The 15,320-nt window shown below is 41.3% G+C and overlaps 1 protein-coding gene across 2 annotated transcripts in view; it reads right to left on the reverse strand.

The window, feature by feature from the left end:
- The window catches only part of RMND5A (required for meiotic nuclear division 5 homolog A), a 61,024-nt gene that overhangs the window by 24,144 nt on the left and 21,560 nt on the right, over window positions 1-15,320 (reverse strand). For both annotated transcript variants that reach the window (XM_052647434.1, XM_052647433.1), the window contains exons 3-4: window positions 2,574-2,708; window positions 666-766 (exon numbers count right to left, since the gene is read on the reverse strand). In XM_052647434.1, the coding sequence (XP_052503394.1) occupies window positions 666-766; window positions 2,574-2,708 (236 nt within the window). The remainder of the gene's footprint in view (window positions 1-665; window positions 767-2,573; window positions 2,709-15,320) is intronic.

Consider the following 15,320-nt stretch of genomic DNA (forward strand, 5'->3'; position numbering starts at 1 on the left):
AACCATGGCCACAGGCCAAACAGGACTTGCTGTCTATTTCATATACCACATGGCCAAGGTGGGTTTTGTTGTTGTTGTTGTTTTAATGTTTTTAAAAGGTTATAAAATGAAATAAAGAAAAACATGCAACAGAGACCACACATGGCTTGCAAAGCCTAAAGTATTTCTCTGGCTCTTTATGAAAAACTTCCCTTGACCCTGTTCTAGGATAATACTTAAGAGAGCTAACCTAGTAATTTCATAGAATTCACATCAATGACAAGTTCACAGTGAACTATTTTATGATGGTAATTAGAGTAAAACTCCGCAACATTTGTTCTCTTCATGTACACCAAACCCCACACATTATGCAAGTTCAAATATCAAATTCAGATGCCCTCAACAACAGTACTTCAGTTATAAAGCTAGTCTGGCTACAAGAAACCCTCTTCTCTCATGGGAATTCAGACCAACTGATAAGTGAAATGAGTGTTAACCATTTTCTCAAATTGCATATCCCCCAAATTCACTTGACTAAAAGAAATAAAATTCTCCCTTGATTACTCTGAAGTCTACCCCACATGAGATTAAGAGAGAGATCTCAAAACCTTCACTGTGTTTGCTAATTCCGTTTTCTTACAGAGTTCTCGCAAAGTATTAAAAGGAAGACAAACTCAGTAACTCACTCCAGAGCAGGTCTCAGAACTCGGACTTTTAACGCTTCTAATATTCGATTTAACTCCACAAATGGTTCTTTCTGGCTTGGGTCTACAGAAAGACCAGATTCCTGAAAAAAATCAAAAGAACTTTTGTTAGCAAAAGTCAGAGTAAAGAGATACGGTAAAAGCATATTCTACATTATAAAATGTGAGGTAAATCATTAAAGATAGTTTCTTTTTAACATATAATTCTCTGGCAGAAACTGAGGACTAAGCCCCAGTATCCCTCTTCCTCCTCCTATGATAGTAGTAAACCCCATATTTTAGCTGGGCACGTAAGCATATGGAATAAAGCTGGGCTTTGCAAAATGTAAGTTCTGGCCAATGAAACACAAACATATGTCTTTGTCCCTTCCTGGAATACAAAGAGGTCAAGCTGGGGTTCTGGCTACCCTGGACCATGAGGACAGGGGTCACCTTAGAAACAGCAGAGCTAAAAGGAGCTGAGATCCCTAAGAGTTTCAAGGTGTGTGGCGACCATATATGTCACGGATGGCTTACTATCGCCTATTCTTGTGTAAGAGAAATAAACTTCATTTTTGTTTAAGCCATTGGTATTTTGGGTCTCTGATACTTGTAAACAAACAATCTTAAATGACACAATTTATTTTAGGAAATTTATACGGACACAGAATCCTGTAATGTATAGAGAAAGACTTTTGAGTTAATACTTATCTAAATTGTTTAAAATAGCAAAGTCTTAGATCAGAGGTCTGGTTTACAGACTGGCTTTAAATTATTTAAACCTTATGGTCCTTCATTCTTCTAAATGAAAAATACAACAGCACAAAGTGTAAGCCACAGAAGAGAGTTTGAAGACACGTGAACTGGAACTGAATCCAAGATCCTCCACAAAGAACCTGTACGGCCTTGGGCAGGTTATTTCTCTAGACCTCAGATTCCTCATCTGTAGAACGGGGGAAATAATTTCTTCTTCACAGGGTTGCAGTAAGGGCTTGGCTGGCAGTAAATACTTAATACATATCGCTGATATTATGACTATGTGGTATTGGTAAACTGTTCTAAGTTCATGTCCAATAGGAATAAAAGACAAAAGCTGCCCACTTAAAGTAAGTTTTAGCTTGAAATTCATTTGATAAAGTTCTTTAAGCTGGGCCAGATTAGAGCAAATATAATCCTCTTTGTCCTCTTCTCTGCTATACTAACCTTCCTGTCAAAGTGGCACTAGTGGTGAAAAACCTGACCAATGCAGGAGACGTAAGAGAAAAGGATTCAGTCCCCTGGGTCGGGAAGATCCTCTGGAGGAAGAAATGGTAACCCACTCCAGTATGCTTGGAGAATCCCCATGGACAGAGGAGCCTGGTGGGCTACAGTCCACAGGGTCGGAAAGAGTCAGACGTGACTAAAATGACTGAGCATACGCAGTACTATATGTAAGAGGTAACAAGTAACTGCATACCACAAGGAACTCTATTTGGTGCTCTGTAATGACCCATATGGAAATGGGGTCTAGAAAACAGTGGAGATATATATGTAGCTGATTTGCTTTGCTGTACAGCAGAAGCTAACACAACACTGTAAATCAACTGTACAATTAAAAAAAAAAAACTGATTTAAAAAATTAAGTAAAATGCACTGGCTCCCTCCCCCCCAAAAAAAGAGGAGATATTTGGAAAAGTAGCACCACTTCTGACCCTTGACTGATGACCTGGGACCAACATTCTGGGGCAAGAATAAGGAAATAATTTGAATAGGAAGTTCTAGGACTATAATTTTGAACCAAGTTTAAAAAAAAAAGGAGAGACACCTCCTGGTAAACTGAGGTCAGCACTGGTGATTAAAATGTAACAACCTACCTACAGCTAGAAGACTTAAAAACCACAAGGATCTCCCTTGTTTTCATTTCATCCTCACCTGGCAGAGCTCCTCAGCAACATCTAGCATTCCTTGTCTGAAGAAGTGCTCCACCATCACCTCATTGAGAAGCCTCTGGCTGTCTGCCTGCCAGCAGCCGTCTATCCCCACACTGCTGATGTCGGAATCAAAATTCTGAAAGGCAAGATAGCGAGTCATGAACTGACCAGGATGCATCACTTGATACGTTTTCACCCCGCCTATCTTAACAGAAACCACCATCTTTGTTTAAACTCTGTGACACCTCCAATAAGTCCCCAATTCCAATTTGTCTGCAGCCTATGACAGGAAGCAGTCTTTTCCACTGTTCTTTTCTGAAACCCCCACTCTCATTCATTATTGCTGCAAGGGTAAATGTTTTCATTTTTGAGGGTATTTTGGAAAAATAAACTTTATAATGATTCTGTAAATAAACTGATTTCTAGGCATTATATGACAGCAATATTTTCACAGGTGTGCAGTGATAATTGTAAAAGCATGTTCAATGCAGAGTCGTCTAATAGGAAAAAAAAGAAGAGCCATTATATCCAACACAGGATTATTCAATAATCCTTGGCCCATCCCAACAACTGCAGTGCCAAGGTGGGTGTTGGGGAAAAAGAGACTGGACAGATGGCTCAGAGAGCAGGCTCTGGAGCCAATCCACCAGGGTCTGGATCCTCGTTCCATCTAACTAGCTGTGTAATCTTGGCCAAATCACTCAAGATATTTGAGCCTCAGCTTAAGTAGAGAAAATACTTTTATGGACTTAACTGTATCCTCTCACAATTCTGGTGTTCAAGTCCTAACTCCCAGCACCTTATAAAGTTAAAATAGACCATTTTGAGCCCTAATCCAATACGAATGACGCCTCCGGTGGCGCCAGTGGGTAAAGAACCTGCCTGCCAATGCAGGAGACTCAGAGACACAGGTTTGATCCCTGGGTTGGGAAGATCCCCTGGAGGAGAAAATGGCAAACTCGCTCCAGTATCTTTGCCTGGAGAATCCCATGGACAGGCGGGCTACAGTTCACAGGGTTGCAAAGAGTCGAATATGACTGAAGCGACTGAGCACGCATGCACGCAGGACAGAGACAGGTGCAGAAGGAAGACCACCTGTTATAGACCGGATGTGTGTGTCCCTCCCAAATTCCTACATCAAAGCCCTAGAAACCAGTGTGACTGTCTGGAGACAGAGTCTGGGAGAAGGTAATAAAGGTTAAATGAAGTCATCAGGGTGGGGCCCTCATCCAGTAGGGCCAGTGTTCTTATGAGGCAAGGAACAAACACCAGGGCTCGCTTGTTCTCTCTCCACCACATGAGGACCCAGGGAGAAGGTGCTCGTCTGCCAGCCAGGAAGAAGGCTGCCTGCCCTCAACAGGCAGTGAATTGCCCAGCACCTTGATCTTGGATTTCCCAGTCTCTACAACCAGAAAATAAACTTTTTTTGTTTAAATGGAATTTTGGAATTTTGTCCTGGCAGCCCAAGCAGATAAAGACACCACGTGATGACATGAAGAAAAGATGGCTATCTACAAATCAGGGAGAAAGGCCCCAGAAGAAACCAACCCTGCCTGCCACACCTTGATCAGGAACTTATAGTTTCCAAAACAGTGGGGAAAAGAATGTCTGTGTAAGCCACCCAGTCTGTGGAACTTTGTCAGAGCAGCTCTCGGAAATTAATATGCTCCCTTATTGGTGCAATGAAATGGCAGTCACTACTCTGTTAGTATTACTATTCACAATTAAGAAGTAAAGGTTCATTGCTCTGTATCTACTAACATGGAAAAATGTTCTTATCCTTAAGAGAAAAAAAAATAGCAACTTCTACAAAAATTATGACACAGTTTCTATTTTTTTAATGACACCATTTCTTTAAGAAAAGCTTACAAATGCTCACAGAACAAATGTGAAAAAAATATATAAAGTACTAGCAGAGATTATCACTGGAGATAACCACTCTTACACAAAGAGCAAACATTCCTTTTATAGCAAGCTAAAGGATTTCGTCAAAATCTATTACAAAAAGAGAGAGTGTTGAAGGTTCTGGTTCTGGGTAAGATCAAGCAAGTACACCCCACCCTGTCTCTCTGAACGCAGTTCCAGATCAGGACTGAGCAGAGTGGCTACTGGAGGCAACTCTGAACAGCAGTAAGTGGACTGGGGAGGAGGGCAAAGAACCGAAGGTGAGCTTACTACTTTCCTCCCTCCAACATCTATCTCTCAGTCTGGAGGTAGTACTACCAAAACCCACAACAGGGCAGGCACCTCCAGGAGAAGCCCTCCAGGGCTAGCATGAGGAACAGGAGTGGGTTTTCCTATCATGTAGAAGGGGGTGGAAAGAAATCACATGCTTTTTCCCCTCCATTTTCTTGCACCCCTAGCACAAGGCAGTCTGCAGTTAAGCTTCTGTTGTGAATAAGAAGCATTTGTAAGCTTTTTTTTTTTTCTCCCAACAGAAATGGTGTCATTAAAAAAAGAAAGAAATGGTGTCGTAATTTTCACAGCAGTACCAAGATTATGTTTGACTGAATAAGCAGGAAACAAGACTCGGCAGATCTTCAGAACTCTGCACGTGTTAAGTCAGTCATGTCCGACTCTTTGCAATCCCATGGACAGTAGCCCACCAGGCTTTTCTGTCCATGGGGATTCTCCAGGCAAGGATACTGGAGCTGCCATGCCCTCCTCCAGTGGATCTTCCCGATCCAGGGATTGAACACACCTCTCATGTCTTCTGCACTTGCAGGTGGATTCTTTACCACTAGCACCACCTGGGAAATCCACCACAGCAGGCAAGTTAAAACTGAGGGAAGGGATCTTTTCTCTCCAATCAGAGGAGCGATGGTCCCAAGAAGGAGGGGCCAAAACTCCTCTCGCATCTTTTCTCTCTCTCCCTCTTCCTTGTAGCCCCAGATACAGGCAGAATTATGATAAAATACAGGGGATGAGGGTACATCACCTGACGCAAAGAACTGACTCATTGGAAAAGACCCTGATGCTTTAGGGAAAGATTGAAGGCAGGAGAAGGGGACGACAGAAGATGAGATGGTTGGATGGCATCACCGACTCAATGGACGTGAGTTTGAGTTAAGATCCGGGAGCTGGTGATGGACAGGGAAGCCTGGTGTGCTGCAGTCCATGGGGTCACAAAGAGTCGAACACGACTGAGTGGATCAGTTCTCTGGCTGGATGACTAAACAGGAAGCTCCAAAGAACTCTAAAGTAGCAGGGAGATCAGAGAGAGGGGAAGAAACTCAGATTGGTTATGAACCCCTGGGCTTGCCCTCAAGTGGCACAGGCATGGGTCTGACCCTCGGCAGCACAGCACAGACTTTCAAAGAGGAACTAGGGGTCAGACCTAGCTTCCAGGCCCTAGAGTGGCCACTGGTTTGCACACTAACAAGACATATCTGAACAACTCTGTAATGGCTTTGGAAATAAGCTGACATTGAAACTATAACTCAGAGAAGACTGGTCAGAACTTGTAGTCTGAGCCCAACAAGGTAGTGACCACTAAAACAAAACTTAAAAAAAAACTCAGTGGATGGGGACTTCCCTGGTGGTCCAGTGGCTACGACTCCTTGCTCCCAGTGCAAGGGGCCTGGGTACAATCCCTGGCTAGAGAGCTAAGGTCTCGCATGCTGCAACTAAAACACAGCACAGCCAAATAAATAATTTTTTTTTAAAAAAAAAAACCTCACAGGATGTAATTAACAGCAGAATAGAGGTGAACAGCACAAAAGTCAGTGGAGATCCACAGAAATGATCTAATCTGATCAACCAAATAAAAACTGAAAAAAAAAAAAAAAAAAGAATAGGATCTCAGGGACCTGTAGGAAAATAACAAAAGATCTTACATTAAGTCAATGGATTGCTAGAGGGAGAAGAGTGTAGTGTAGGAAAAAAAATTTTTTTTAACATTTCCCAACTTCGTCAAAAGACAGAAATCTACAGATTCAAGAAGCTCAGCAAACTCCTGAAAGGATAAGTTCAAAGAAATCCAAACTCAGACATCTCAGGATCAAACTGCTAAAAATTAAAGACTAAGAAAAATTTTGAAAGTAACTAGGAAAAAGTGATACATTGCTTATAGGGAAACTATAATTCAAATAACTACAGATTTCTCAACTAAAAATCTTAATTTACATACTTTAAAAATAATTGTAAAATATAGAGGAACCATATGCAACTTTGTTCTGTATTTTCCAAGTCTCCTGTAAATGTGTTATCATACTTTCATATTTTTAAAAAAGAAAAAAGGACTACAGATTTCTCAACAGAAGCCATGCAGAGACCAGAAAGAAGTGACACATTTTTCAAGTACTAAAAGAAAAGAACTGACATCCCAGAATTTTATATCAAGTGAAAATACCCTTCAGGAATGAAGATGAAATAAAGACACTCTCAGATGAAGGGAAGCTCAATTTGTTGAAAGAAGACCTGCTCTAAAAGAACTGCTAAAGTTCTTCTGACTAAGGGGAAATCACCCCAGTAGAAGGCAACTCGAAACATCAAGAGCAAAGAAACTGGCCAATCTACCTCTGAAAGCTTTCTGTGCCCAATTTCACTTCCACTCCCTTATCTTTCATAGGTGTTAACCTATGTTAACCTGATAAGCCTCTTGAATTGTTTTTTAAGCACATAAATTTAATTAATGTTTAGATTAAACTGAAATTCTTCATTCAATCCTTAATCATTGCTTAAGCATGGTACAAGCAACACAGGGTTATTTTACAGCACACATAAGAACAGGTGGTAAGTAATCCTGCAATAGAACTCCAAACCACATGCTGTTTACAATCATCACAACACAGCACAGCTCTCCTCTTCAAAACTCAGCCCACTTTTCTTTAAAGATCTCTCTATTCTTAGATGTCAAGTCAGTAGCCTAAAACTAAATATACACATTTAACATTTGGAATTACTCAACACAAAAAACAAAAAAGGAAAATTACTCTCAGAATCTTAAAATTTTTATTCCTTTTCTTTTTATAGACCTCTTTCTTGGCCTAGTACTTAATCTAAAGAATGAAATAATACAGAGTACCTAGATGCTAAGGCAATAGCGTCCATGCCCATACTGAAAAGACCGTATCTAGCCCTGAAAAAAATCAGGATTGCTTGGTTGTGACTCTCTACTTTCCTCATCCAATCTGCTTACCAGATTCTGCCTGTTGAGAGATGACTTTATAGCAGTTTATCAATACCTTTACGCTAATTATTACATCTTTATGCTGTCTATGACAATCAGAACACCAGAAGTAAAGATGTTGCTACCTTGTTCCTCCTCTGGACTGGGTGGGGTACAGGCCTTACTAGGGTGACTGATGGTGAAACGGAGCAGGACCCAAGGGCTTCGCCCCCCATGTCCTCAGCCTGCCTTTCGCCCATGGAAAAACTTTAGCCAAAGAATTAAGTTTCATCAGAGAAGCGAGAAAATGCAGAAATGAAGGAAAACAGTCAAAGGAGACCAAATGATAATAGTGTAGTCATCAAGCACAGTCAGGGACCGCTAGTTTCTTCTCAAAGGCTATAGATAATATTCTGAGCCACATCCTGTGAGCTGTCCTTGTAGATACTGAAACCACCAGCAGGTAGAGAGGTTAACTACATGATGACCAGACTAACCACGACACAGCTGCACAATTCCAAGAACTGGCCTCAAGGAGATGGGAACCAACCAATCCTGGAACAGAAGACTGACTTTTCCTAAAACAATGAAGATGACGCTGATTAGACCACCGATGACCAAGATGACTGTCAGAGCTGATTGTGCTGTTTCTGCATGGAGCCCCTACCTCTGTCTATAAAAGCTCTTGCCCCTGATTGGGGGTGGGGAGTCAGCCTTTGGACAAGCATTCCCCACCTCCCACTGCCAGCATCTAAAATAAACCAAACTTTCCTTCTTATCAACCTCTTTATCGGGACACAGTCAGAGCTGGGTTCAGTAACAATGTCACAGATTTCTCCCATATTGTATTCCCCCAGATAAAAGGCTAATCAAATGAATAAAGGAATGGTATCAGAGGATGACAGAATTTATTACCAACTCAAGAATCTGTCTATAACTCTCTAAATGTCTGCATGCACTCTATAGGCAAGAATCGAGACTAAGATTTCTCACTGATCTGTCAACCTCGTTCAATCCAAACACAACCTTCAGATTTCTAATGATTCATTTACTGATTATTCCCCAATCGCATCAACCTCCAACAAATTAGGTGTCTATTATTCAGCAGGAAAGAAAGAAGACACATGGTCAACTCCAAAGGACAGACCATACGAAAACTCAAAACAAAACAACTCCTCCAAATCTTTCCTTCATATACTTAAACCAAAAGTAAATTTTGATCATCTAGAAAAATTTAAAACAGTCTAACATTGAAACAAATGTAAATACTTTCTTTTACAAGGATGCTCTTCATATAATTTTATTTCACTACTATACTGGTGGTAGGAAAAATCAAAAACCCTTACACTCAAGACATCTGTACGACATTCAAGTTCTAGAACTTATTTGCTAGTCTTGGAAAACACAACTAAGCATGACTAAGCAAAGCATTAGATGAAAACTTCTGAGCTCCCTTCTATCATTTAGATCTTACAGTTTAAACCACTAAAGTGGATGAGTAAACTTTTCTCATAGCTTATTTTCTGCTCACAGGTAGGAAAAATCGAAGCTTAAATTGTAAAAAGAGGTCGAGGAAATGCAAAAGAGTATGAGAACTCCTTTTGTTGTAAGTGCAAGTTCTTACTATTGCATCAGAGCAAGGATCAGTTCCAGGCCCTGTTGCTAGGTGACCAAACTCATCTGCATGGCTGCCCAGGAAATCAGCAGCATCGCAAACCAGCCAAGAAGTAGATAGTGAAGATAAACACCTGTCTATTAGCACTTCTGTTTTACTCCATTTTTCCTTTTATAAAGGAAAAGAAAAGAAAAAGCATGGATGGATGTTCTTAAATGTGAAGGCACATTCTCAAAAGATAAAAAGCACATATTCAAGGGTGTGTCTGTCTAGAGAAGATATTACAGCTTAAAAAGAGAAATCCAGGACACACAAATCTGTATACCATCTCATGTACTTTTAGTATCCTTCACATTTTTAACGGATTAAAGGTTTTAAAGTCTGGAGGCTAGGCAGAGGAGAAGTAAATAACTTAGACGATCCTTACTTACAAGACTATGAAATCTAAACAAACCACCCTACCTGTTTGCTTAAACATGCTTATGAACTGATTAGACTTAAGGACTGGCTTTCACTGCTCACCATCCAAAATCAATCCCTTTCTGAAATACATTTTATGAAATTATAATTATTGAGTAAGTACTGACAAAAGAAGTACATGATAAAACACAGTATTTGATTTAACGCCTAAGTGTCAATTCTTTTTTCGTTTAATATTTATTTATATGGCTACATCAGGTCTTAGTTGCAGCATGAGAACTATTAAGTTGTGGCATGTGGGATCCAGTTCCCTGACCAGGGATGGAACCTGGGCCCCTTGCATTAGGAGCAAGGAGTCTTACCCACTAGACCACCAGGGAAGTCCCTGCCAATTCTTTAATACTGCTAATTTTTTAAATACTTCTCCATTGACTTTGGTAGAAAAACTGGCATGTGACCCTAACAACGTGCTCTTGTTGCACCTACCAGGAATCAATTTCCCATCCAAGCACCTAGTTAATCTGGTTTACTTAGCAGGAGTGAAAGGGTTACTGCAGAGAACATTTAACTGAGAAGACGATGACCTGGGCTCTGGCTCCATGCAGCCTGGGAAAAGTTATCTACTACTTCACACACAACAAAAAAAAAGATACTATGCAAACACTGGACAGCGACAAGTAAAAGAATGAAATTAGAACACTCTCTAACATCATACACAAAAATAAACTCAAAATGGACTAAAGACCTGAATGCAACAAGGCCAGATACTATAAAACTTACAGCAAAGAGGAAAACATAGGCAAAACACTCGACATAAATCACAGAAAGATGTTTTTCAATCTACTGCCTAAAGTAATGAAAATGGGACTTAATTAAACTCAAAAGCTTATACAGAGCAAAGGAAACCAAAAACAAAGGGACAACCCTCAGAATGGGAGAAAATATGAGATTTTTACTAAATGTCTTACTAGTAACTTTTTTAGGGGGTATGGTTAGTCTGATGTTTTATTTTTAGGGAATTCGTTCCTAGCTTCCAATCACTGTGATCTTTTTACAGCTTTGTTAGCCATTTCTTTTCAGTAATTCTGAAAATTCTACCCAATACATGTATCAAATTATCTGCCTATATTTCAGAACTCAGTTCTTTTTCGCCTTGCTCAGAGTAAGTTTTCTAGCCTTTTTCATTTCCCTCCTTGATGAACAGTAACATCTCTCTACTACATAAGGATTTATCCATTATATAATAATAGTACTTCAGAGTTAGCTGACCTCACCCATTCTAACTATTGTTTAAGGCTAAATGCAAAAAATTTTCTCCTGCCATTACTGTTTTCTCCTCTTACACCCCAGTAAGACCTATATAAAGGCTCACTCAGAACTATTTTACAATGTTCTCTATTTCATTTTTTATAGCCTTACACCATTTTTTTTTAACAGTCATCATTTTGCCTCACCAATGCATATGCTCCATCTAGTGGCAGAAGATCAGTTTAGGAAAAGTGGTTTACAAAAAGGGGTTTTTTTAAACCATTATTTGCCCCCTTAAAACATTACCAGCCCTGCAGTGGCCTGATTTCCTAGTACAGCACAATGTTTAAGAACAAACTCTTGAGTGAAACCTTTTCCCAAACCTTGATCTACCACTTGCATACCTTAAGGTATGTTACTTAATATTTCTGAATCTTAGTTTCCTCACATGTGAAAAGGGAATATCATGGGCTTGTATCATGGGCTATTGGAGAAGGAAATGGCAACCCACTCCAGTATTCTTGCCTGGAGAATTCCATGGACAGAGGAGCCTGGCAGACTAGTCCACACGGTTGGAAAGAGCCCGACACGGCTGAGCGACTAACACACATTGCGGGCTATGTGTGTATGTGCTGCTAAGCCGCTTCAGCCATGTCTGACTCCTGGCGACCCTGTGGCCAACAGCCCATCAGGCTCCCCTGTCCATGAGACTTCCCAGGCAAGAATTCTGGAGTGGGTTGCCATGCCTTCCTCCAGGGGATCGTCCCGATCCAGGGATGGAACTGGAGTTTCTTCTGTCTTCTGCATTGGCAGGTGGATTCTCTTAACACTAGCGTCATCTGGGAAGCCCTCTAAATGAATGTAACGTTCTCAGCTCAACATGTTAAACATGGTCAATACTCCGTAAGTGACAGCTATATTTTCTCCTTTCTCCTTAGTCTAATTTCATCCTATTTAAGGAGGTAGGCAAATCCTCAAATGTTTTTATCATTCCCTCCCTTTTCCCCCTAATCTCCTTGGATCAAATCTTTATGCCTTCCATCACTGCCTTTTCCCCAGCCTGAGCTTGCCTGACAGGGGCAGCCACTCCCGTCAAGTCAGTCCCTGAGAGTCTTTAACAGGAGTCAAGCATTTTCTCAACTGTTCAGTTCCTTGCCTGACCCCATGGAAGACCACAATTCACTGCTCTGCTGCACTAAATCTTACCCACTCTCACAAGTCAAATGTAAAAACATCCACTCCAGGGAATTCCCCAGCGGTCCAGTGGTTAAGACCCTGCCTTCCAATGCAGCGGGGCAAAGGTTCAATCCCTGGTCGGGGAACTAAGATCCCATATGCCTTGTGGGGTGGCCAAACAAATAAAAAATTTTTTAAAAATTAAAAACTAAATGGAACTTTCCTGGTGGCACAGTGGATAGGAATCTGCCTGCCAATGCAGGGAACACAGGTTCAATCCCTGGTCTGGGAAGATTCCACATGCCTCAGAGCAACTAAGCCCACATGCCACAACTACTGAGCCTGCAGGCTGCACCTAGCGTAGCCGAGAGGCCGTGCTCTGAAACCAGAGAACCCACCACAGTGAGACGTCCTCACACCACAAGGAAGAGCAGCCCCCACTTGCTGCGACTAGAGAAAGCCACTCACAACAATGAAGACCCAGAGCAGCCAAAATAAATGAATGAATAAATAAAATATCAACTCTACAACCTTAATCAAGAACTCAATGATCATCTCTTTACTTTTTATTAGTAAGCAGAGTCTGTCCTAAGCAAACTTATTTATGTTGTCTCAGAATCTTTCCAGTTCTTTGACATGTACAAAAAGCGCCCTTAAACGAATAAACAACGCCACAATTTTCTAAAAAACATGTACTATGTTTTTCACTTTCAACTGTCCCACAGCAAATGTTAGATACTTAAATCTTAGCATTATTTCATCCACCCACACACAGAAGTCTAAAGCAGTAATTATTTGTACTGACTTTTCTTACTTAAGAATTAAACTTTTAAAAAAGTCAAAAGACTAAGTAAAACACTAAATAAAATATCCTAAATAGGAAAGAATTCTAGATTTTCTTAAAAATAGAGAAGGAAATAAAAAACGTATTTGTTTTTACTAAAAAAAAAAAACAAACAAAAAACATTTTTTTGGCTACAGAACCCAGCGGTTGATATTTATTTTAAACTGTGATTATACTACAGGCATCTGAAAACTGTGAACACATTAAAGCAGAAATCTTCAATAATTTTTTATACTGGCAATAATTAAAAGCCAGAAAGTGTCCGGCCTAACATCATAAACTTTTCTGCATACGTTTTCAGGGAAGTGATGACCGAAAAGTTTAAAGGAAGCACTGAAACATTAAAGGAAAAAATAAATTTTTTAAGCATGTCAAAAATTTACTCAAGTTCCTCACTCAACCACCAGCCTGCTCATATACGAGTCACCAGCTTCCTTACTGCCCTCCTCTCAGCAGGGTGGGAACACGTCCCCATAACATGGTGCTCACAGGCTGCCGGACGACATTCCAGTTTATTACTCAAGGCTGTTTACCATGATACTTAAAGGCTTAAGCCACAGTGGCTTCAGCTTCATCCTGTTTGTTCGCCAACCAACGAGTCCACCCAGCCTTTATGATAGGTGGCCCCGGAAGCTTGCACAAATTTATGAGGTGCAAGCTAGAAGGGCAGGAAGACTTTACAAACCAATGGAATCTTGGACAACATCAGTCAACACAGAATTCCTCAGGAGCGCCAGAAGCTCATGTACCAGGTCTAGGTAGTTCTAGTGGGGTGACAGCTTCCTTTACAGCTAAGGCTAAGTAGATGCCGCCCCTTAACTCCCACAAAAGGGAAGAGGATACACTGAAAAATGTTATAGAACTCCGCTAAGACATCCAAGCTTTCGGCTGTGCCTCAGAACTATAATTCAACAAGTTACCCCAGCATCAACTTAATGGTGTCATTTCATGATAGATCAGAAGAATCTAGAAGCCAGGTCACCTAGAAACTAAACTACTTTCACAGGAACACATAAAACTACCCCCTCCCCCCCAAAAACCTGTAAAAGTCCTTATAACTTCCAAGTACATGAAAAATATACCCAAAGGGAAATGAATAAATTAAAATATTTAATCAGCAATATTCACCTCAAATACCTCCCCACTAAAAAGGTCAGAATGTAGGTTACTCACTATGTGGATCCCTTGTCGTCCACTTTCAAAAAGATACTTCCATTTCCAGTGCCAAACACATTTAAATGCTTTTGTCTCAAAAAATAGCCAAAACATGACAACCCTTACGAATGTGTATAAAGACCTGCCACATCTGGAAGAAGACGTGTTTAGCAAGTCACCAGTAGCTGGGGGACAAGAGTAAAAGAGGGCTCTGATGATAACTGGCTTCCCTGGTGGCTCAGACGGTAAAGAATCCACCTGCAATGCAGGAGACCTGGGTTCAGTCTCTGGGTCAGGAAGATCCCCTGGAGAAGGGGATGGAAACTCACACCAGTATTCCTGCCTGGAGAATTCCATGGACACAGGAGCCTGGCGGGCTACAGTCCATGGGGTTGCAAAGAGTCAGACAAGATGGAGGGACTAACACCAATGGTAATTAGGATCAGACAAGACATAAGCTAGGAAATGAGGACACATGGCCCCCTACCAGCGGCACCATGCAAAGCCCTGTATCCCAGATCTTGGTAGCCAGGAAAACACCCACGAGGTATGACTGCAAGGCCATCCCCACCTATTCTGGAATCTGGGATCTTTTCTCTGACTGGCTGCTTTGGAGGCTTCAACTACTCTTGCTGTCCTGGCATCTTCTGGTCCCGCCTGTCCCCACACCATCATAACTGCAGGTAGCACAATGGTCACTGCCAGGAACCTCTTGGGGTCTGAACCTTCACTAGAATACCTTGGTCACTGGCAGCCGCCAATATCTGAAGCTTCCTAAACATCACCAGTAGTTACTTCACCCTAAAGAACTCTAAAGAGGGTTCCTCACTCACAGTGATTTAAGATCATCTCTAAAGCACCCCCAACCTCACTCTTCCAGAAGGTCCTTGAATCAGTACACACCAATAATCACTTCAGGCACCAACTGAAGACATACGACACCACAGTCTCCAAAAAGTCTGAGACCAAAGCCACTTCCAAAGCTCTGTTTCCATCCTCAGAGTTAACAGACAGGCCCCCCAACCTCAGAGCTATTTCAGAGAACACTTCCAGCCTCTGCTGGCAACTGCCATTACAGACCCAAAAATGGGGCCGCTGCAGCCAGCACCACTTCTCTGGCCTCTCACTGAGTCGAAGCCCTCAGCACACTGGGAGTGGTGAGAGCTCTCCCAAAGGTCAC

This window comes from Budorcas taxicolor, chromosome 11 (genome assembly GCF_023091745.1).
Source record: "Budorcas taxicolor isolate Tak-1 chromosome 11, Takin1.1, whole genome shotgun sequence".
Taxonomy (NCBI): Eukaryota; Metazoa; Chordata; class Mammalia; order Artiodactyla; family Bovidae; genus Budorcas; species Budorcas taxicolor.